This window comes from Rhyacophila brunnea, unplaced genomic scaffold, assembly GCF_057557595.1.
Source record: "Rhyacophila brunnea isolate RB1 unplaced genomic scaffold, BYU_Rbru_1.0 scaffold_3, whole genome shotgun sequence".
Classification (NCBI taxonomy): Eukaryota; Metazoa; Arthropoda; class Insecta; order Trichoptera; family Rhyacophilidae; genus Rhyacophila; species Rhyacophila brunnea.
Genome location: NW_028232965.1, coordinates 21,253,875 through 21,278,706, shown reverse-complemented (window position 1 = coordinate 21,278,706; position 24,832 = coordinate 21,253,875). Strand labels below are relative to the sequence as shown.

General features: G+C 33.6%; 2 protein-coding genes across 14 annotated transcripts in view; one reads left to right on the top strand and one right to left on the bottom strand.

The window, feature by feature from the left end:
- Positions 1-15,344, bottom strand: part of LOC147068047 (uncharacterized) — a 36,863-nt gene extending 21,519 nt beyond the window's left edge. For 4 of the 12 annotated variants that reach the window (XM_085952275.1, XM_085952273.1, XM_085952274.1 and 1 more), the window contains exon 1: positions 15,225-15,344. In XM_085952275.1, the coding sequence (XP_085808401.1) occupies positions 15,225-15,234 (10 nt within the window). In that variant the 5' untranslated portion in view covers positions 15,235-15,344. Of the gene's footprint in view, positions 1-486; positions 653-1,127; positions 1,479-1,598; positions 1,826-6,106; positions 6,362-15,224 lie in introns of those variants that run through there. The other 8 variants (XM_085952272.1, XM_085952269.1, XM_085952271.1 and 5 more) reach the window with 6 other exon arrangements.
- Positions 15,345-15,623: 279 nt separating this feature from the next.
- On the top strand, positions 15,624-24,512 carry LOC147068046 (enoyl-CoA hydratase domain-containing protein 3, mitochondrial). Of its 2 annotated transcripts, none has more exons than XM_085952685.1 (7): positions 15,624-15,829; positions 16,095-16,237; positions 16,658-16,793; positions 18,286-18,384; positions 18,627-18,718; positions 21,565-21,653; positions 22,722-24,512. In XM_085952685.1, the coding sequence occupies exons 1-7, from the start codon at positions 15,776-15,778 to the stop codon at positions 23,015-23,017; spliced, it is 909 nt and encodes a 302-aa protein (XP_085808811.1). In that variant the 5' UTR covers positions 15,624-15,775; the 3' UTR covers positions 23,018-24,512. The 2 variants fall into 2 exon arrangements, with proteins under 2 accessions (XP_085808811.1, XP_085808812.1); XM_085952686.1 differs by having other exon boundaries at positions 15,662-15,820.
- The last annotated feature ends 320 nt before the right edge of the window (positions 24,513-24,832 follow it).

The following is a 24,832-nucleotide window of genomic DNA, read 5'->3' as shown; positions in this document are numbered from 1 at the left end:
CCAACACACTCGTCTGCCAATAAATTGACTACTGCAGACATTCATGTTCAATGTGCAGAATTTTTTCTTGCAATATTATGTTTTATGTAAAATAAGCCAAATAGCAGTTTATCACATTGTACCTATTGGCCAGATCAAATTCACCTAGAAATGAGTACCTATCTCACCTTAGACAACGTTTACAACTTTGCCACCAATTTGAACACACAATTAAATTAATATATTACAATGTCCATAATGTATTGAATTATTTTAATAAACTGTTCAAGGATCCAGTTTTTACATAACACTGAAAACCGCAAGTTTTGAATGTGAAAATGAAAATAGGAAATCATAAATAATGTCTATTTAAACTACTTATTTTTAATGTTTCAAAATAAAATTCATTAGAATATAAATTAACCGGATGTTTTCACAAGAACATGGCCGTTGAAGAAATACTTAAAAAATACCATATTTCAAAATATAAAAATATTGCCACAATACCTAATAATTATTGGTAAAAATAGATACCTAGATAATAGGTATGTACCACTACACAATTTTAACGCCACTTAGACTAATGAGGTATGTTGAAAAAATCATCCTTTCAGTTAAAACTACCTCATTATGTAGGCACATACCTAAATCAAATAAATATGTTTATTAATAAAACGAAAAAACCTGTCTTGAGCTTATTATAATCAATAATTCTATTGAAATAAACATAATATTATCGAAAGGGTAAAGTTCAATATGCAAATGATAATTCTGTATGCTTACGCTTACCCAATGTTGGAAACAAAATTGCAAATCGGGCAAAACGTTATTTTAATTTTAATATCTACCTATGAATACATATTTTTCTACGTAATTTTACATCATTTAAATTAATAATAATAATCAGCTGAAATATAAAAAAAAGTTTTATTTAATATTAAAAAAGCAACAATCACAGACGCAAAATAAGCAATGTTACGTATATTTTCCTGGCTATAATATTTAAGTATGAGATGAAAGTTATTTAGAGAAATAATTCTAGTTAGATTCCGATTGGTAATCAACCACTTGAAAGTTCACCGGAAACGTAATATTGAACGACCGGGAACTGTGTTTATTGTGGATTTATGTCACTGTCTTTTACTAACCTTTGTGGAAAAACAGCGCTTTCAACGTTTTCATATTGATGGAACAAATTTTGAGGCTTTATCGGACGACACAAGTGCGAGATAAAACAATATAACTTATAAAGTGCGGTGCAATCAACTGAGCCAGTGGACCGGAGTCGTACAGAAATACCCCGTGCACAGGAAATTTGTTTGTCGGTGTACGTATTTGTTTATTTTTAAGGAACGAAAATATGCTCAGCCTATTCAGATGGAGCACTTGAACATGATTGACGGGGAACGCTCGTTAAGACGAATAAAAATGCCGAAAACATGTCCGAAGATCAGACGGTAGGTAAGCTATTTTCCGGATCCACAAACTGGCTTTGCGGTTTCGAAAGAAATCAAAAGCGAGCAGTGGTAACCGCCATTAGTTAACTTTAGTGAAGCATTGGAAGCATATTATTGGAATGTTTTTTAGTGCCGTTTAGTAATAATAATCAATGAAATAACCTCAATTATTCTTGAAATACCATGTATTGAGTACGCGCTGCTACATTCGACCTTCTGAATTAATAAGTTAGATTTGTAGGCTCGTCGCTTGATCATGCCGCCGGGCCGCCCTAGGTAAAAATGTCGCCGAGGTGTCGCTATTTTAAGAATCGGCGTAAAAATCAACCGAACTTGTCTCTATTTTTCTGGAGACACGTCTCATCGCTGACGAGTACCTACGTTAATGCTCCACCGCCTCTACGCATGCAGCAGTTCTATTTTCGGTGTCAAAGTCGCCTACGCTTATCGCCTTTTACAGAAACAATGGCAATGAGCGATCGAGCTCGTCGAATCGTTCACAACCACGACGCCCAAGAATCAAGTCAAGACGAATGCAACCTGTTGAGATCATTCATGATGCCTACCGCCGTCCGATTCACTGAGCACACGTCATGTAAATGGGTATGTATTTACAACTCTGTACCACATTCGAGAATCGAGAGGTAAGGTGTGCTATACTCAACTTTTATAAAAGTACGACCGTTTCGAAATTAAATATTGTTTTTGCCAAACCTAAGTCATTCAGTGCATCTATTCTATACACAAGGCTGTTACCGGCGGCTATCGAGGGTAGTTTATCCAGTGACGTCCCGTGGGGGTAGGCAGGTTGAGTGTCGCTTGGGGGCGGCACTTATTCGAAGGGCGGCAAATAGAAAATAATCATTAGGTATATGTAGAAACAGCTACCTAAACTTAGTAACAACTAAAATATCTTTTCATTAAAAAATTCAGCTCACTGGTTGGAAACAAAATGTATTAATAAACATAAAAGATTTAACAGGACTGCAATTTTTTTCGGGTTCGTGATGTCTAGTTTACCTCCGTTGTCCTTGGACGCCACGTCTTTGATCGCCAGCAATGACACGTGCCGATTTGCGAATTATTTCACTCGCGAGTTTTGGAAGTTACCAGGTGTATTTTTAAATGCATCTGAAACCGTGGATTCGCGATATTGTATATTAAAGCAGAGATGACATTTACTTAAATAAAATTAGATTTAGTCTTAGTGGTAATTATATTTTGTTAGTAATGTATCTATACAACAGATTTCTTAGATATTGGAGTCATGAAAGGATTATAAAAAATACTCTATAAACATGAAGCGGCATTTTGGCCCTGCCTAGTGGCGGCATTTTGTCTAGGGACGTCACTGAGTTTATCATATTTATATATTGCGGTACGTATTAAAATTGTTACAATAAGTTAGCCGTCTAAACTATCTATCTCGCTCTAAAAGTTAACACAGCCAAGAGTGGTGCTGTTAAAACATAGCACTTTTTTGACAATTCAGACGGTTAAATTATTGTAAAAACTACCGCTAAATACATAAATATGATAAACTACCCTCGATAGCCGCCGACATCAGCCTTGTGTATAGAATAGATGCGCTGGAGACCTAAGAGTGGTCGGTGATAATATTATGCAGTAGTATCTACCAGTGTTACCCAAAGCACCCAACATTCTGGAAGAGGTTGTTGAAATGCGGCGGCCGCTTTGACGAAATTCGTCGAAAGGAAAAATGATTATAATGTGTGAAATACAAAATGAAAGTAATATTATAAACATTGCCATGTGCCCTAGCCTTTAGTCGCTGAAATACATAATATCAATGCACCCTCGACAAAAATGTTAGTAGAATAATTACCAATGCTTAATATATTATTGAAGTACCTATTTGAAAAGAACACGAATATCAATTATTAAAATATATTTGTAAATCATAATCAATCTTCAATACGACAAATTTATATCCATAATAAAATTACGTGAACTGAAATCATTTCTTGCACAGAACGACATTGCCAAGATCTTACAATACTTAGGTACATCACATAAGTAAATTATAATACATAGGTTTATCAGCTAAGGCAGTATGACTTTCAGGCATCAATTCAGTATGGATTTTGGACATAATTATATGCAACAAGAAAAATATATTCTGTTTTCAGAGACGTGATGTGCCTGTTCGAAGAGCATAGGTACTAATATATTATTTTGCTGACAATTCCGCAGGGTTGCCAAATATGCACGCAATTAAATTTATGGGATTACATATCATTAAAAAATAATGATAGTATAATAATAGTACAATAAACAAATTTTGTTGTTGTACAATGTAGATGAATTGACGTAAAATTGTAAAAAAATGTGGATGAAGAGTAAAAATATTATAAGTGTGTAGGTTCTTTTAATTGGCATTATCACAATAATCATTCGTGAAATATTAATTTCTCAATTAATGAGAGAGATCAATGTTGTTTACTGCCAATACTTAAGGAAAGGTCACATCAATATGAATTATGTAAACATATTTATACCCCTTCTACAACTGACAGGCATTACAAATGAAGACTGGCTTCAGATAGCCAATAAACATTTTATTTACAAATGGAATAAAAAGTATGAAGGTACGAAGTAAAGAATATTATTTCTTTCATAGAAATTATGGGTTCGGGTACCAGGGAACACAAAAATAATTGAAAATGGGTTTACAATGTTTAAATCTCGACTGTGGAGAAATGTAATAGGATAAACTCGTGTTAAAGAATATACATAATACTTCCATTAGTTACGCCCGAATCATAAAATGCATTCAATTTTGTTACGTAAAAAACGAAACGCACATTCAATATTGGTAATATAATGAGGACACTCGGCGCGCTTTATGGTCTGACCATCATAAAGTAATAAACCGAATCCGGCTTCAAAGTCGTGATCCATAGCGACTGAATTACATATTTCTGTCTTATTAATCCGTTTTGTGAGAGGTTTTAAATGTGAAAAATTGAGGCCGTAATTTCTTAATGTTTTGATTCATCTCCATTTTATATTATCTAGATAAGCGATATCAAGCGTAGAGTTAAATGAGCATTGAGTTTATGCTAACATGGCTAACATTGAGTACTTACGTAAAAGTAGAATTAAATAAATATTTACCTTCATATTGCTAAAGATGGCGAAGTCGCGACGCAGTGCTATGTTTATTATCTATGAGCTGTGCTAATGATAAGAGCAGTAGGTCTCAAACCGGGTAACATATTATAACATAATATTATAAATTATCATATTCCACGCACAATAACTCGATAACTACTAATAAATAAGTTATTTACAAGCTCCTCAGAGATTCATCAGAATTGATAATAATTATTATCTTATTATTATGACGGGAAATTACGTCATTCACGTCACGATTTTACGTTCCCAAAGTGTTGTGGCCCCTAATTATTATTCGGTCCGATTAGTACATGTGTATGATAAACCTTACGATACTTACGTAGGTATCTATCCAAATCACCTGTAATTTGTAACACAATGCTCCATCTCTGATTTTATCGATTTTTTTTTACGCGGTTCAATAATTTATCATGAGTCGATAATTGATTTTAATATGTGAGATACCCCAAAAATATGAACGTTTTATATTGCACACTTATTTGGCTTACTGCCAGAGAAGGTTGCTGACTTCTAAAACGTACAATCGTAAGATTTTGTTCTGTTCTAAGTCGGGAGGAAGGTGCACTACACAGGCACTAATGTTGTACCATATTATTATGTGATCATTGACGTGCATTAAAATCGATGTTCAGTATATTTTATACATACCTACTAAACTTATAGCAATACTATGTAGTAGCGATTAAACATTTTTTTAAATCTTGTTATTGAGAACAAATGGAAAATTCTAGTAATTCACGTTTTGTAGTAATCCATATTAATCGGTTTTAGCGTAGGTACCGGGTTTCAAGTTTCTCTGACTGTATTATATCCAACATAGGTCATAGAGCATGCCGAATAGTGAACTTCGGGTAGCTAACACCGATTGCAATGGGATATTACAAAATTCCCATCAATAATATTGTTGTAATTCTAATTCAATTTACATCAAGTACCTACAGTGACAATATTAACTTAATATTAATTATCATTAATTCAAAACATTATAAATTAGAAATAATAGGTATCTACAGGTAAGTTCCTAACCATTAATTATTTAATTATCTACAAACCACATTAGTATGAAAATATATATTTTTAAACGCTTTATAGTGTAGGTTATTAGGTACCTAGACAGGAAAATCGTAAATGTTTAAATAATGCAAATACATTAGGAAAATTATATTATTTATTTCCAAGTTAGACTCGAATGGATATCAACAGGACGAGCTCAGAGAAGATATTTTGGATCGAAGCCTTATTCTATGCAACCTTTAATGATAGTATCATACGAAAATATTGAATTACATTAGGATTCGTCAAATTCTGCATGTACAGCCACTGTTCATGCGAATATGTATACAATTTTCATCCAAGTCGATATTCGCGCCTTTTTATTCTTATTGCAAATGGCCATACAGAAGTCACGTGGGAGATTTCGACGTAATGAATCCTTGAGGCGCAAAATCATTATTAGTTATGTAAACATTTCACCTATGAATGAATTTACAATGTACACACGAACAACATACGTGACGGTTACGATCTTATCTCGTTGTCTTCGCGGCCGCACAGGTAGGTATCTAAAGACTTCAGCGCCAATTTTACATTGTATAAAATTGCTGATCCAAACAAAAAAAGAACACGACTACTTGCTGCCAGTGTTAATTATTTAACATTAAAAAATGATGGCGTGCGCCATTCCACCGCGGCACCTGCTTTGGAGCAGGAATTAATTTTTCGTTGTCTGAAACACACGTTGACCTTTGAAAAGAATTTTGAATAATATGGGTTCTAACGATACGCATGCAAAGTCTAAATTTCTAATTTCCCTCTGACTGCGTGTAATAATTCATAAACTATTTACGTTCGATTTCGGCTATGCGACCAATTAGGTACCTACTTATTAATTATATTAATATCATACGACATCGACATACATTACGGCATAAGAGCGTAGGAAGAGATACAGACAAAAATAATTTTGCCAGGTATAGGTACATACGTCGTACCACTAATATTACGACATTCCGTAGAATCGCATATTATTATTATTATAACTGTGGCCCATGAAAAATAGTAAAAAAATAATTTCGATCGCAAAAGTGTGCGCCGCAGACAGTGCATCAATTCTTATTGATTGGTAACAGAATGTAACAGTAATGGATCCGATGATTTGACGTCATTTTCGTATCTAATTTTTCTGCGGGCCTCAATGATTCATTATGAATATATCATTATTATTGTATTAGGTATATTAAAAATACATAAACGTTAGTCTGTTCTGTTGTCTATATACCGCGATCGCGTAACTATAGGTATTACTGAAACTAAGAAAAAAATACTTTAATAGATTCACAGCCAATTATAACGATTATAATGTTCTATTATAGGAACGCAAGTCTCTGAACTCACCTCAACCAGGTGGAGTAGGCATATCATATCATTTTTTTATTGGTCTACACCAGGGGTAGTCTACCTGGTCCCTATCGTTCCAGCTTTCATGGTGGGCGGTAGGGGTTTTTAAAAAAAAATTCATTATGAGTATTTTCTTTATAAATCACCATTACTGTGGAACCGGTGGGCGGTTAGAAAATTTTACTACTAACAGAGATACAAAAGCGGGCGGTAGGTATAAAAAGTTTGACTACCCCTGGTCTACATTTTGGAAGAAAAAACGATTGTCACTCACAATTATTCATCACCTACTCACGATTCATCAGTATATGTTCAGGAATCAAGGACATTGGGCAATATTAGTCGGAATGCTACGAGGGTGGGTCAATAAGTCCTTAGAAAAGCCGACAGGTGGCGCGACTAGTACTGCAAGCGGTTTGTTTTCATGCAGCGGCACTACCGATTCAGTATGCTGCGAAGTTTCAATCAGATTGGTCGGGTTGTTGTGTGTTTCTCGTACATTTAAAAAAAAAAATTGCTTGTGGAAAATGGAAAAATGGAAAATGGAGAAAATTGAGTTTAGAGTTGTTATTAAACATTTTAATATAAAAGGGTTAACAGCAAAGGAAATAAAAAATGAGTTGGATTTAGTTCACGGCATATCTGCTCCTTCACTTGCAACTATTTATAACTGGTTAAATGAATTTAAACGTGGTCGTACATCAACAAAGGATGAACCACGCTCAGGACGTCCTGTAGAGGTGACTACACCAGAAATGATCAATAAAATCCACGATATGGTGTTAAGTGACCAAAGATTAAAGTTGAGTGAGATAATTGAGGTTACAGGGATCTCAAAAGGTAGCGTCATTTCTATTTTACATGACAAATTGGGCATGAAAAATATTTCTGCAAGATGGGTGCCGCGTTTGATCACAGTCGACAATAAACGCAATAGGGTGGTGGCCTCTAAAGCCCTGTTGTCGCTCATGCAACGCAATCCGGATGAATTTTTTCGTCGCTTTGTGACTGTAGATGAAACATGGATACACCACTATACTCCCGAGACGAAAGAACAGTCAAAGCAGTGGATTGCGAAGGCAAACCATGTCCAAAGAAGGCGAAAACCGTAAAATCAGCTGGTAAGGTTATGGCTACTGTATTTTGGGATGCACGTGAAATTATTTTCGTTGACTATTTGGAAAAAGGAAAAACAATAACAGGGGATTAATATGCATCTTTATTGGACCAGCTAAAAAACAAAATTGAAGAAAAACGGCCTCATTTAAACAGGAAAAAAATCCTCTTTCATCAGGACAATGCCCGTGTTCACACATGTTTACGATCAATGGCTAAAATTGAAGAATTGAAGTTCGAATTGGTCGACCACCCACCGTATTCGCCAGATTTAGCCCCCAGTGACTTTTTCCTTTTCCCAAACTTAAAAAAATGGCTAAGTGGACAACGTTTTTTTTCAAATGAAGAAGTCATCGATCGGACAAATGCTTATTTTGAGGACCTTCCGAAAACTTATTTTTCTGACGGTTTAAAAAAAATTGAGAAACGTCTAACCAAGTGTATTGAGCTCCAAGGAAATTATGTTGAGAAATAAAAAAAAAATACAAAAATAAAACCTGTTTTAATGCTTTTTTCTAAGGAATTATTGACCCACCCTCGTATAATTCTTATTTAATAAGTTGGAAGAAATGTGTAGTAGAAATAAATGTCTACCACTTTCAACAATAGTAAGCAAGCATGCCTAAAAGAAAACCAGCCCGGAAATATAGTATCCACTATCCATATTCCACACTTTTCTAGCCAATCGACAAACATTTTAATTATACCTACTTACATGCATATAATAAAAAATGTAGAAACGTAGGCATAAACAAACATGTACGATGGAAGTAGTGTTTAACTGAAAAGAGAATCTCTTTGACGTCACTGATCTTAAACAGGCGAAGGACTACAATACATCTATCTGGAAAAAGTGTTAATAGATAGATGTATATTTTGATGATATTGTTTGCAGAACAAAACTGGGCTGGAGTACTTCAGTCGCCTGAATTAGGTCTTCAAACGTGACCTATTAGGCCTAAAACGCAAAGTGTTTAACCTGTGTGTTCTACACATGCGAAACATGGATCCTCAGTCATAGAGGTCTCTAAAAACACAGCATAGTATGGAGGACATGAGAGGACAAAAAACAGGATGATTTTGATAAGGGAATGGACAAGGGTACGCAATGTAATAGTGTATGCTAAAAACCTAAAATAGAAATGGGCTCGAATATGGGATAGTTCCTGGAGAAATCCAGTGGTATCCAGGAGATCGAAAACGTCCAAAATGTAGACCAACAGGTTGTTGGACCAACAAAGTAGTTAAGTTCAGCAGAAATATGTGGCAACACACTGCGCAGGACTGAGTAGTGGAACCAGTTTGGAGAGAATCATTCAGAAGTGGATAGATTCAGGCTAATGATGATGATAATAAAAATACTTATCATAAAAACTCAAATTTTAACTTTCATAAAAACACTCATTGAGACATAGAAACGCCTTGCATTTGTGTTACAAATGTAAAAACGTTTATCCAATGAAGCATCATTATTTAAAATATTTGTATGAATAATCATAAAAAATTGTAAATATACGCAGTTCACCAAAGTGTCAAAAAAGGCCTCCATTTTCATTATTTAAACAGGTGAAGGCGAGGCAATTGATATTATATACTTGTCATCATATCTCTACGGTAAATGATTAAGAACGCCTTTGCCTAATCATCCAAAGATGTTGAAGAAAAGCTTTCTTCTGAACAGATGGAGCTTTGACACATCAAAGTGAAGTTGAAAAAAGGTTGGTCAAGCAACTTTAGATTATATCAGCTGCAAGTGACTTTGTATACCAGTTTAATTTACAGTAAGATTCTCATATGTGAAATGGGATTTATTTACCAGAGTTGCACAGGTAAACAAAATGTCTTGTAGGTATTGATATTACAGTTCTAAAATAAGTTTTTTAATCACAGATAACGGTAAATAAGTAACCAAGTCAGTAGTAAGGCAACACTTTCTTTATATTTACATATGACGCTTTCAATGCTGTTGATGATTTGTGGGAAAGATAGATTTACAAAATTGGCAACATTCAATATATTTATCAAAGGAATAGTATCGTTCCAAGTTCACAACACTTGTCTCCTATTTGAGGATTGAAATTCATGATTGGAACCCTTGGTGAGTAGCTTATTTTGGGAAAAAAGCTGAATAATTATGAGGAGTGATAACCACTAGGGCTCTTCTTACAGAAAAAATATGAAATACTAATATAAACCACAGAAGACTATCTCGTTGCAACCCATACAGTCTACTAGATTGTAAAAAGAAACTATTCAATGGGCACAAAGAATAACTGTTGCCGTGAAGCTTGGTCATTTTTTTATGTATGATACATAAAAGAAATACGCATTTCACGATAATTGGCACTTCACAATCAAGGTGGCTGTGAATAGTTGGGCAAGCTACCAATGATGCGCACTTAGTTTATAATTTCATTACCACGAATAGGCATGCTGTGCAACGCAAAGGCAAAGTAGGCATTGAATATGTTCAGTCGATTGCGAAGCTGGCAACTTTGTGTTTTTTGTTGTGGCAGGTGCATTGGTTCAAGTAGTTTATCATAAAAAAATGTTTTATCACATTCATAAGAGGGTATGCTATTTATGTGTCATCTGTTGGCAATGTTGATGTCACAAAAATGCCTGTAAATATAAATAATAACATTTACTTTACTTATGGAGGAAAATGAAATTCTTCTCCTTAAAACCAACATACTTAATTTTAAAACCACACTGTTCAGAACCGAAAACTCACTTTTTAATCTAATGCAGTAGCGGCCGGTGACAAGAATATTAGGGAGTGCAAAAAAAGACTCCTATTTATGCAAGAAGTCCATCCTCCAATTTTTGGATTTTGAAAACATTTCGATTACACGAAAATTGAAGTCTGACATTAACGTTATCATTTTTTTCGATAGTTAACATCACAAGAGCATTTAACCTGTCTTGAGTCATGGTATTTCTCAAAAATGACTTAATCCTTTTTACAGTTGAGAAGCAACGCTCACTTTCTACTTGTAAAAATTATGTGCAATAGCTTAACGCTTTCATTAAATACTCCCCGAGTAAATTATTATTTGTGAACAGTAGTATGGATAATGCTCCATCGGTGACACATGGACACAACAGAATAGTATCGAGATAGGAAGAACCGCACAACCATGACATGATACTTTTTTATACGTTTCCACGTTAAATTTTCAATTAACCACTATGCCTTTAACTGTACATTTTTGAATTAAATTTAAATGTTGTAAAGGGTGTCACTCGGCCTACATTTCCAGTCTTGGAAAAATCGCGACGACTGTCTTTAATATATTCAGCCGAATACGATATTATTCACTCACTGTTCAATACTCTCAATTGTTAACGAACTTTCCTAGAACAACAGTGAACCTCGACTGACCTCCGACCTCGACTACTGTGAATACCTATTTATAACTTTTAAAGGAGATTCTTATTCGCTAAAGTTCGTAATAAGCATACGTTTCAGGCGGGACAGCAACATTTAAAGTTATAAACAGTTAATAATTACAAGATAAAAAGAACTTTTTATATACCACGTTTTTAAATTTTCTGTTGAATCATATAAACTTGACAATTCTATGTATTAATAAAAACTTTTTATTGTACTTGATAGAAATACTGATGTCATTTTGACATTTCATATTGATTTCCATAGTAACGCACGTATATTAATAATTTAGTTGCTAGGACCCACTTAGCAACCAACAATAATAACTTTCCATACAAAACAGAATTAACTGAAAATGAATTCAATTCTGCTTAAAAATGGCTAAAAGTATTAATAGAATGCATTGTCGCCGTGTTATGATATATTCTAAAAGTTTCAAATGTCTAGCTAGTCAGGAAGTTAGTTAAAAATCTTCAATCGTCCAATACAAATCTTGGACAAACAATAAAAAAATGTACCGGACACACAAGAAAAAATTAGTACTGGACAAACAAGAATACGAGCTAATAAAAACGTGGTAAAATAGTTAAGACAGTCAAAATACCCCATATTCGAATGAGTCACTATACGGTTTCATTATGAAATTCATACTAGACTCCGATTTCTATAAGCTGGCGTACACGTCATCACGTCGCATTGACGATGAATTTGGCAGGGGACGGACGTAATGCAGTGCTAAGATGTTGAAGCGGGGGGATTTTAGAAATTTATTTCCGCTAGTTCATAAAAGAACCGTGATGACGTGTATGCCAGCTTATAGAAATTGGACTCTAGTATGACATCACAAATAAGTTTCAGGCAGAACATATCGGATTATGCTCCCCTCAAGTATGAATAAGGTTTCAGGACAAGCGCGCTGTGATTTGCTAGTGTTTTTTGCGAAGAATGTGCGGGAAGTTTTAATATGGCAAACTCGTATCATTATGTTTTGGATATCGTCCTTTAATTTTAAAACGGAGGTGCACTGCACTTTTGCTCCTATACAAGAGCCGTCCCTGGTCTAATGAATAAAGAAAAGTATCCAAATCAATAAATCCTAATTATTATTACATTATAATAATATATAGTGGGCTGTGATACTTGGAGAAAATTATAAATAGCCCTTGCCCTGTATGCTGCGTTCTCACGTGGCGATTTTTGCCATTCAACTGTATGTTGAATGACAGTTGAAAGTCAATTGATATGTGGGAATAATATTTCGACCAAGTTGATCAACTTGTAAGGCATGCATGCGATTATATGTAGAGTTTGTCTGCTATTAGCTGGCGTGTGGTTTCTCCCCCGCTTCAAATTCAGCACTACATTCCCTCTCGTTCCCTCCCATTGAAAACTTGCAATAGTCGAATACGATGGCAGAATGCTTACCGTGTGACGTGTACGTCAGTTTATAGAATACAGACTCTAGTTGATTATCGTGTGCCCACGTGTGTCGTGGTTTCTGAATTAAGTACGGTGTCTCCATCAGAATCTTTTTAAAGTGGTTGGATGAAATGATCTTAATGAACTAACAATTATAAATATAGCATTATTCTTATAGATAAAGTATCCCTAATGTGAAAATTCAATTAAAATCCTTCTCACTGTTGTCACAAACGATAATCACTGTTAGTTGTAATAATATTATGTAGTTCAATGTCGGTTTGACCGTTTATGGTTAATAGGCAATAAGCATGCACTGGGTGAATAAGTTAGTAAAACTTCATTTTATGAAATGGATGTAAATCTAAGCCATACTATGTGGAATCCATGTAAATGAATAGAACATTTGATAAACATGCAAGTTGCAATTAAATTATGGTAGAAAATTTTAGAGTTTTAGTTTTAGACATTCAATCTGGATCACATTTGATCAGATTGATGTTGAAAATTCAAGCGATCCAGTTTATCAATCCATCAACTTGCTCATTACACGCTCAATCTGGATTGCGATCATTGGTTAAACTAACTGAATCAAGATCCAGATCGAACATAATATAAAGTTATGTCCACACTTGTGCACTAGACAAAGCATCGCAGTATAAGCATGATACAAGCGCAAAAGCTCACCTCAAGCCTCATCAGTGAATTTTTGTTCAACGTTCCGTGCAACTTCACATAAGTGTTGCCAACCAAATGATGTCGCAATAAATGTATTATTTTTTTTTTCGACCATGTCGGATCCTAATAGGATCTTATGGGCCTCCACAGAGTGGAGGTTTGTATTGACAGATTTTGTTTTTGTCTGTGTGGATGTCAGCCACTTGCTCCACCTATTAGGTCCATACTCTGACTCATACACAAATTGTAAAACAATATGTGTACTTGTCAGACCCAGGATTCAAACCTGGGACCCACGACGCAATAGGCTAACAAATGTATACGTAAGTTATATTATAATTTTACACCAAAGAAGCCAAAAATACTATTATTTCGAAGGATTCAAAACGAGAAATGATCTACGTTGGTGAAAAAGTGAAAACTATTTACAAAATAGGTGTAGACAGTTGAAGGATTATGCCCAACGTATTCAATCTAAGGTATGCACTAAACTATTCGGTGTTAAAAAACGGAATTGAAAGTTGATGCGAAATTGAAAATAAAAGCGCACATGTGTGGACATAGTTTGAGGCCTGTCTTAGCCCGGTTGCACATACAAAATCGTCTCGAACGCGACATGATCATAAATCAAAGTGGCCAGCAAAGTTGCAACCTCATACAACTAACTCGCGCACGGGTGGGCCAAACCGAGAAGTGACATCAAGCAGCTAGCCGAAATGAATAATAAAGAAGCTTCTGAGCATGGGCAGATGCAACATTTTACTATTCAACCTGCGGCCAATGTCAAATGAAATCTGTTACATGAAACAAGCAGATGTTTTTTCTACCAAAAATGACACACCAACGTTATGTGTGACAGTGCATTAAGTTACATATGTTTTCTGAATGACATGAAAATTACATTTACAAATTTGATGTGCTGCAGTCGGGACGAGTTAGTTCGTGCTGCTGAGCTTACAGTCACATTCAGAGTATTATATACCCACCAAATTTAATAATAATAATTTAAGTTGCAATCTACTAGCAACCCAATGGAAGAGTTTAGTGGGATAACTTTGAATTAATTTCAATCTTCCTATTGCAATAATCTTGCATTGTGCCTAACCAAAAATGAGTGATCTTTATTGCCATGGAATCGGAAATTTCAAACATAAATTATTTTTTCCGGTACACACAACCATAACTTTTTATAAAATAAGTATGACATACACGAATATCACTATCACTGGTAAAATCGATATCACTATGCTGTAAACTAATTGATATTAGAATAAACAAGTTTCAATCTATAAGCAATGTCATTCGTATGACAGAAAGAAAAATAATTACAAAAAGAAGTTTCTTTGGTAAATGATAAGATTTCATTTGTCAATCACTATACATCGGACGAAACTTAAAGTAAATATGTAACCACTCCATGATACCAAAACTCAAAAAACAACTAGGTACTATTGCTTAACCTTCTAAATATGGGATTGTCCCAAGCATATGAAAACAATAACAGTTTTTACTGTAAACTTAGAAGTAATTTCAGGTAAAGTTAGTGAAAATGAGATGCGACAATAAATAAAGAAGAAGCCGGTGATAGATGAAACGTATTCCGAGTGGTAATTTATTATATTTACCGTCATTCATGTCCAAAATAGTGTTGTGCAATTACATGCAAAAAACAAGTTCACTTTAAACAGAACAGAATTACTTGTTTCTATGACGACCCATGACAAAACGCCAGACGACTCTTGATTGGTCAGATTCCCACGTGTTCTCGTTGCTCAAGGCTATTCTGAATACAAAATATTACCCTATTACCAGACATCTAAGTTTTTTTTTTATGTAAACTACTATTTTATACACATAATTTTGTACGGTTCTTATAATAAATCCAATAAAAATAATGATCCATATCTAGTGATGCAGTCTTACATATTTTAATAATACAAAAATCTTTAGTAAAAGATTTTATTAGAGCTGGCTGGATACAGGTATTCTTATACAGTAATTCTTTTAAATACCCACGGGACCTGGGTACTGGCAACAATTTGTTTTTGACAGACGTCATTATTTTGTTAACTCTTATTTTCGGCCGATGTGGAAGTTCAAGTTGTGAGGTTGGCGATCAAATTATTAACATTGCATTTTTCGCTATTATTTTATCATTTGATATCTCTAAGTCAACATGAGTTTAATGACGCTACAGCGGATTACGGCGATAACTGAAATGGTTTGTATCGTAAGTGATCATTTATTTTAACAGTTCAGTACATATTTCAAACAAAATTATGAACTAGAACTTACCAAACACTGAAGTTTGGAGACCTCAGTTGAGGAATTTAATTTGAAGATAATCCTGTTTTGTAGTATATATTCAAGACACCTAGAACAGGATTATTGTAAGCTAGTTTATAATTAGTTGATTTCCCCCGTTTCCCATTGTTGTTATTTAAAAAAAATGTGATGACTGATGTCATTGTCCATGTTATTTCTTTCAATTATAGAGCAACTTTCGAAATAACCATTCTCGGCTAAGTTACAACTACTATTCCAATTCATCACAAACAAAAAATGTGAAAGATGATCTTGTGGCGACAACATTTGAAAATGGAGTAAAAAACATAATTCTTTCACACAACAAAACCAGGTGAATATTTGATATGTAATGCTCTGATAAATGATATTTCTTTAATGAGTTTAATTTTATTTCACAAATTTTATGTCCGAAATTTAGGATTATAACAAAATATTTTCCAATACTATAAATAATGTAACATCGGACTCATTTCATACTATACTTGTTATAGCATATATTGGACCAATGACAATGGATGTCAGCCACTTGCTCAACCTATTAGGTCCATACCCTGACTCGCACACAAATTGAAAAACAATATGTGTACTTGCCAGACCAGGATTCGAACCTGAGACCCACGGCGTGATAGTCCAACGCTTAAGCCGCGCGGCCACCGTGGGTGTTAAATAGCAATATAAAAAATTCATCCTCCTGTTAACAATTTTATTTATTTCATCGATAAACATGATTATTTTCAACTTACTTTTACAGAAATTCATTGTCTTATGAAATGATGTCCGCCTTGATAAAAACGATCACCGAAGATAAGAACAATCCTAACCTAAGAGCCGTTGTCCTTTCTTCAAATGGTCCAATATTTTCAGCTGGCCACAATTTAAAGGAATTGGTAATGTATTTTAAATAATTTAAAGAAAAGAAAATACTATGCTACAATACGCGGTGATTTAAGCTGGACGAATATAGACAGGTACTCAATTCATAACCAGACCATTAGTTATCCATTAATTACTTGAAACACAAGTCAAGTGCAGGCTTATTTAACAAGTACATGTGATACATAATCTCTATTTAATAGGATGGATTATCTTTCATTTTAAATTATCAGAAAATTCAACAATCAAGTAGGTACCTAAACTGTATTATTTGAGACATTACCTACACATAAAAATGACATTACAACTTCTATAATTAGATTCATATCAGATTTTTTTATTACCAATCTTTTAGGCAAATATTTCTTTACAGTACATTATATCGGGGATGGTCAACAACATTCGTGTGTCAAAGTATATTATGCCCAATTTTTAAAAATAAATCTCAAGTGTCAGATAAAAAATAATCAATATACAGTCGAACTTGGTTATTACGATCACGGAAATAGCGAGATCTCGGATGTAATGAACATTCATTGACATTTTTTTTTATGATCTTCTCCATACATTTATTCACTTTTATAACGAGCTATTTCTTGGGTATACCGAGCAAAACTGTTAATGTGTCGATCGTTTAAAAACAACATTTTCGACCCAAAAAAATAAAATCCGACCGGGCAGTTAACTAGACCGATGCCGCTGGGATCGGATTACGTTGATGACATTAGTTAAGTGTCTAAGTACCTAATTGGTGTTTTCGCCGACAACATTGAAAAAGTATCCACGCATATGGTTGAAATTGCATGTAAAAAATAAGTCAGTAGGTACCTACCAGCGCCGGCGACTCAGCACTTCGTTACAATAAACAACTTCTTCTGTAGTATATGAATGCTATGCTTATTTTTGAGATTTTTTTACGATGGTTTTCAGACTTTTTATGTTCTATGCTTAAATAGAATGTGGTGCGAAAAATGTTATATAACGATATAACGCTTATGACGGGCAAATTCAGTCGGTCCCATCTTCCTCGTAATAACCAAGTTCGACTGTATGTTTTTACAAAACGATTTATTATAAATTATTTACCAAGAAAGATTAGGTTAGTTGTCTACCATGTTTTTTCTAAATCACACAATACATTTTGATATTTGACCAACATAACTATTTTGATGTTTGGTCAACTGGAATTCCAACTATTCTAATGTGATCCTATTGAATAATGATAATTGGAAATGTTCATATTTTATGGAATGTTAGAAATTAGAAAGTACAAAATGTTGATGAATATTTTTGATTAAAATTCAAAAATCTTTAGCAAAATTTTTTTGGTCTTCTAACATTAAAGAAAATACAATTTTTGCCCATATATCATTCAATTGTGACCATGTGTCATAAGTTTGCCATCCCTACAATATATTATCAAGATGGTATTTACCACAAAATACAAACATTTCAAATACTATGTAGATATGAAATATTTTGACTGAATTTTGGATAAAATTTCAGACAGCAGCCACTGGAATCGAGTATCATAAGACAATATTTAATAAATGTACAGAGTTGATGACATCTATTATTGAGAGTCCCGTACCAATCTTAGCTAAGGTAAAAATATGTAAAACTTATTACCTAGTTAGCATTACATCTTGTAGTGATTAACAAAAATCTCATATAAAAGGCTCCAGACATACTAGGTATTTACTTAATATAGTAATTAATAGTATCCTCTGTAGGAAATTCACACATACAATCATATTTAGATGGAAATGGATCAATGGATTGTAAGAATTAGCTGACATTGTATAAAGATTTTTTTATTTTGTGTAGTGTATAATTTTCCAAATTAGGTGAATGGACTTGCAGCAGCTGCGGGCTGTCAATTAGTCGCCACCTGTGATATAGTAATATGCTCGGAAAAAAGTACATTTTCTACTCCAGGGTTAGTATTCAAATTATTCATATTAATTCTAAATTTTAACGGAGATTTTAAAGTACAGGAGGACCTCGACTTTCGCACATAATTGGTTCGTGAAAAGGTGTGCGAATGTTGAATGTTCAAGAGTAGAGGGAAGTAAAAAAAAAATTAAATTGTGTGTATTTTGAAATATTTATTTATCAAGTAAATATAAGATGTTTAAGAGACATGCTTAAGTGGGGTTTGCAATTATTTTGCAGCATCTTTATCCACATCAGCCGATTCTCCAGTGAATTTAATATAAACCAACCGTTACTTGCTTGAAAAATCGTGTTAGAATCTTCTTTTAATCTAGCCTTCCAATCTTTGTGCAAACTAAGAGCCTTCGTTTGAATAATTGAAATATTCAGAGGAACATCTTTTTGATGTTGGTCGTCGATCCATGATGACATATATTTTTCCATTTCATCCATAACTATGCCGTGTCTTTTGGAAACAACCTTTAAAGATATATCTCCACAATTTTGAACGTATTCCTTAATTTTATTTTTATTTTTCAAAATTGAACATATCGTAGACCTGTTAGTATCATACGAACGTCCGATTGAAGCAAAAGATTCGCCGCTATCAGAACGTCTAATAATTTCCATCTTTGCCTAGATTGTGAGAAGTTTGAGTCCTTGATTTCTTTTTGTTCGTATCAACACTGCAGTTTTTCCGTTTCTCACTCATGTTTATAAATTTTTAGGGTGAAATATTTCAAATGAATAAAATTAGCAAAACGCACAACATAACACGCCCGCATGCGCTCCTGCGCAAGACCATAGACTAATATACTTTTCGCAAGACTAAACCTATCCTAGCTAGCTCACAAGCAAAGTGACGGGTGCGAGCAGGATGCAAGTGACGCAAGAAATGCACTTGCTTGTGAGCGAGCGAGAAGGGGATATCTTAACCCCACGGCGCGACGTTTTAAAAAAACGATTTTTTTGAAATGTGCGAAATAGCGAATTGTGCGAAAGTCGAACGTTCATAAGTCGAGGTCCGCCTGTAAATAGTTGATCATTTACAAAATATGTAGGTATGTTTCGGTTTCATGCAAAAGTTTGACAGGTGCTTGTGCTAATTTTGATAGTTTTATCTTGTATTGGTCAATCCCAAAGTGTTTGGACCAGTGGCTGCTTTAGCACTTTTCAGATGGCGGGGTCAAATAGTATGAACCAGTATTCCATACCACCAATAATTCCGTTATTATAATTAAAATTTCCGTATTATAACAATACTTTCAAACAAATTGACTTAATACCTAATATTAGTAGACACCTATGTATTATAATATCATTGAAAAGACAAAATAACGGCTTATAATGTTGTGGGTCCCAGGTTCGAAACCTGAGTCTGGTATATACTTACAATATTGTTTTCAATTTGTGTTTGGAGTATGGACCTAATAGGTTGAGCAAGTGGCTAATTTCTCGTAAAACAAAAATCTTTTAATACAAACCTCCACTCTGTTGAGGCTCATGTAATATGATCTTATTAGAATCGGACACAGTCAAAAAAAAAATTATATTAATGCATTATTATAAAAAATCATGAATCAAAAAAATTCAGAAGCTTCTGAATTTTCACGCGACAATTGGACCGTGCAAAATATATCTATATATAATCTAATATATCTATATCTGCGCCTGCTCAGTAGAACGATAGTAGCGAACCTGCTGGTAAAAAATCGAACTACACCGCGCAGAGACTCATTTTGATGTTAACCGATTTTCACGACTTGTCAAATAGCACCGATGATAGCAAGAATGACATTGGCGAGATAGTCAGCACTTTTACGTATAAACAGTTATTATCGCGATAGTTTAAAATACACACTATTGGTGCAAGTAAATCCATGCACGTCTACAGGCGCTATTCCACTATGACTGTAACAGTGATTTTTTCAAAAATATGCATCGTGATATCAACCTAACGGACACGAAGCTTTCAAGCTGAATACTATATGTATATCATTGTACACAATGCATTCAAAAATAAATCCTGCAAATTCGTATGAGGAAGGGATGGCTGGCAAAATCGCCGCCGCTGGCCGTTGATTGTATTAGTAGGGCACAAGTCATGTCCTATCGGTGTCAATAGAGATGGGATCGTCAAAAAATAATAAGGATGGGAAAATGAAATACTACAACATATTATTCAATAATAAAATTGATTTACATACTATTTATACATCGACAAATCATAAAATGATTAATTTAGGTATGTACCTACATCTTTAATTAAGTATGGTATGTATATTGATTTTTTTGTAATACAATCAATATGTCATATATGTAGTTAACAGAAACCGCTGATGTCATTTAATTGTTAACCGGTATCATCCCCTTCTGCCCCTAAGGTAGAGTCCCCACTGGTTTGGACTATAGATAAAGGGAATCATAAGATGTATTACAACATTTAATAGCAATTCCAGAAGATGTTTTAGTAAATAAAAAAGAGAATAGTGATCTGTTTTGACAGTTTGGTTCGGATAATTATTTACGTGATACTGTTTGTGATGTGATTTTTTATGATTATTCATCTATATATTCTAAATAATGATTGGTCCATTGTAAAAATATTTTTGGGCGTTTATCTTAGAAAAGTCATGGCAAATAAATCTCAGCGCATTACGTATCAACAATTACAAACAATTTGCAGGTAATTTAACCATTAGCATTAATAACCCTTTCTTCATCTTCACTTTCATATATTTAGGGTTTATCTTCATGGAAGAAGTTATGGCCCTTTCATAGTTCTTATATGAAAGTTATGTGTTGTTTTGTACGAATAATGTCATGATGGTACTATTAATTACTTTTCAGTGCTAATTTTGGAATATTCTGTTCAACACCTGGTATAGCTGTCGGTAGATGTGTGCCTAAATCTAAAGCAATGCATATGCTATTGACAGGTTTGTTACCTACATAATAAAATTGGTTTGTCAGTATGTATAGCCATTACCACTTACATGTCATGTTTGCTCAAATTATATTCTATGAATGCTCAAATCCCACTGTTTTTCTAATTGTAAACATACTTTGTATATGATATGGCACCTTTGTACATGGAGAACAAAGGGATTCTTCAGACTTTTCCCAGGTTTATCTAAATATTTGAGGGTGTAGTCTCATCTACTAAACTATCTAATACAAAGTCATTGTCCAATAGATTCTCACATCCTCCACTGAATCATTAATTTCCCCACCAGTTTTTCCGCCCAAAAAAATCCACCTAGAATCCAAGGCGAGATATTTTAGCTTTTCCTTCAAAAAAAATTTTTCTCAATACAATATTAGTTTTTCTGCCAAACAGAACAATCCCGTCCAAAATCTGGGTTGAGAGCTTTTTTTTAAGCTCTTAAATTTTGTGCAAAATTTTTACAATTGTTTACCTCATTCTCACAACCCTTGAACCGGCATCTTGCATCTCCAGGGGTGCATGCACCCTCGATTGGGAACCCCTTTTTTACAATATTTTTTGCAATTATTCGTTTATTATCTTTGATCTAGTGATAAATAACACATTTTTTTTTTATTGACGATATTAAATTTAATAATGAATAATTAGATTAGAATACTCAAGAGTTGGATGAATTCTACAAAGCACTCAATTAAATTTCATGAGGTGTCGCCACCGTGACCCAAATTTCTATCTTGAAAACTCAAATGTCAAAAATTAACATTTCAATTGAATAGGTACTGTCCAACAAGAAGATTTAGGCACAAGCCAAAGGCGCTGTCGTCGACTAAATGGGAGGAGCTTGTTAGTTTATAATGGAAACACGGTTAAAAATGGGAGGTGCTTGTTAGTTCACAGTTTTAACACGTAGCCAAGAAGTTCTTGTTGGACAGTAGTGATATAATTTATATTATGATCTAAAAATAAGCTCAAAATTTAAATCAAAATAATGGACCAACTTAAAATTTAAATAATATTACGTACATTGTACAGTCTCGGTTATCGTTGTTTGTTTTTATAGGAAATGCTGTATCGTCTCAAGAAGCATATAATTCCGGTTTGGTTACTAAAGTCGTGCCTGAGGATCAACTCGATCTGGAAGTTGCAAAAATATGTGAAGCTATCATGACAAAAAGTCGGTCCGTTATTACCCTTGGAAAACACTTCTTTTATAAGCAAATGTCAACAGATGTAAATACCGCTTATAAATTCGGGGAGGAAATTATGGTTCATAATATTAATATGGCTGATGGACAAGAAGGAATAAATAGTTTTGCCCAGAAGAGGAAACCCAAATGGACACACTTAGACTCATAAGAATTGAAAGTGAAATGATTGATTAAAAAATAATTAAAAAGCGATATCGGTTTTCACTATTGTGTTATTGGAATATTCGCATCTTAAATTTTATTAAATATTGCTTTGATTAATATAAAACATTTAACACAGTCAGCCATTTTACAAAAAACAAAACCAATTTTGATCTTTCACGGTTTACTTAAATACAGTAGGTGCTCGGTAATCCGGCACGTCCAATAGTCCGGCATTTTGCAACTCAGCTCTCCTGCTCTATAATCCGGCAGGTTTCACATTAAACTGCCGGATTACAGATCTTTTTTACATAAACTAATAAAGATTTTTACTGTGAAAATCTGTGTTGGAATTATTTCCTATAAATATCCGACAATCCGGCATAGGTGAAAAATATGGGTGCCGGATTACAGAGCGCCTACTGTATTTAGTTCCTGGTGCCACAGACAATTTTACCAACTGTAAAAGTGGATATAATTTTTATGAAGTTGAATAATATACATAAAAACTTAACAGCAATTCCTCGTGACAACACTAATGATGACAATTTCTTATAATAATTTAGTTTCAACGTTTACAATATTTCACCAGTGGATATTGCCTCTTGTTCCGTAGGTTGTTTATTCGAATCCTGCAGCATCCGTCAAATTCTGTGTATGTATTTGGCTCCAACAAATTTTAATCTAAATTAAAACATCTGTTTAGATATACATAGCTGCAAAATATTTATAAATAAAAACAAATTTATGAAAATCATAATTTCGAAATAAATATTTTACAAATTCGTTGAAAAATAATTTATTATTTAGTCTAATAGTCGTATTTAAGAAGACATTTTTTTTAATAATATAAAAAGCATCCGCGGGTGGGGTGTCATGTAAATATTTTTTCCAGATTTTTCAAAAAATAATTCAGTATCAGTGGTGGAAAATTTTTCTTATTGTGGAAAATTTGAGTGTAAGAGGTGAGGAAAAGGAAATTTTACCCTCAAATGAAACCTTCCTATGATTTCATTCTATAACTCCTGTCAATTGTGTATGTTCTGATAAAAAGCCATACTATTTTTATTAACTTTCAAAAATATATATATGGATTACAGTAAAGCAAATTAACTATAAAACTTGTTCAAGGAGGCCAAATTATGGAATGCTGAGATTTTAAACTGGAAGTATTTCCAAATGTTTATTAATTAAAGATAATAATAATGAAATCTATTGCAGCACGTGATAGGTTTTATAACTTTAAAATTATGGAAGTTTCACTGCAAAAAAACATTTGCCCATCACTCGTTTCTTGATCAAAATCCAGTTGGAAAACCAAACATACCACATAAGTAGGTCTTTATTATCATGTTCTGTCTTGGAATGACGAATACAATACATTGATAAATAAATGTGATAATTTGTAAGAACCATTGTGTTCTATGTACATATTTTTATAATTTGTTATAAGATGTTACATTACCTACAATTACTTTTATTCAATCCTCTATTTACTGTCTAAACAAAATTAAAAAAAAAATGATATATTATAAAAGTTCATTGTTACCTTTGTCGTGGGTTGTTTTAAAATGTGAATTTGTTGCAGGGTCCCATCTTATTATTACATGATATTTTATGGTCATATTTATTGTTAAAATTTAGTTTATTAAGTTTTCAATTTTTTAACGTTTAGATTTTTGACTAATTCATCGTTTTAATATTTTTTATATTTATTTAAAAAAAATTGATTTTTATAAAAATATAAATGTGTATAACTTGAAATCCTTTTTATTTATATCATGTTCCAGAGCCCTCACTTGTAAAGAAAACTTACTTTTCC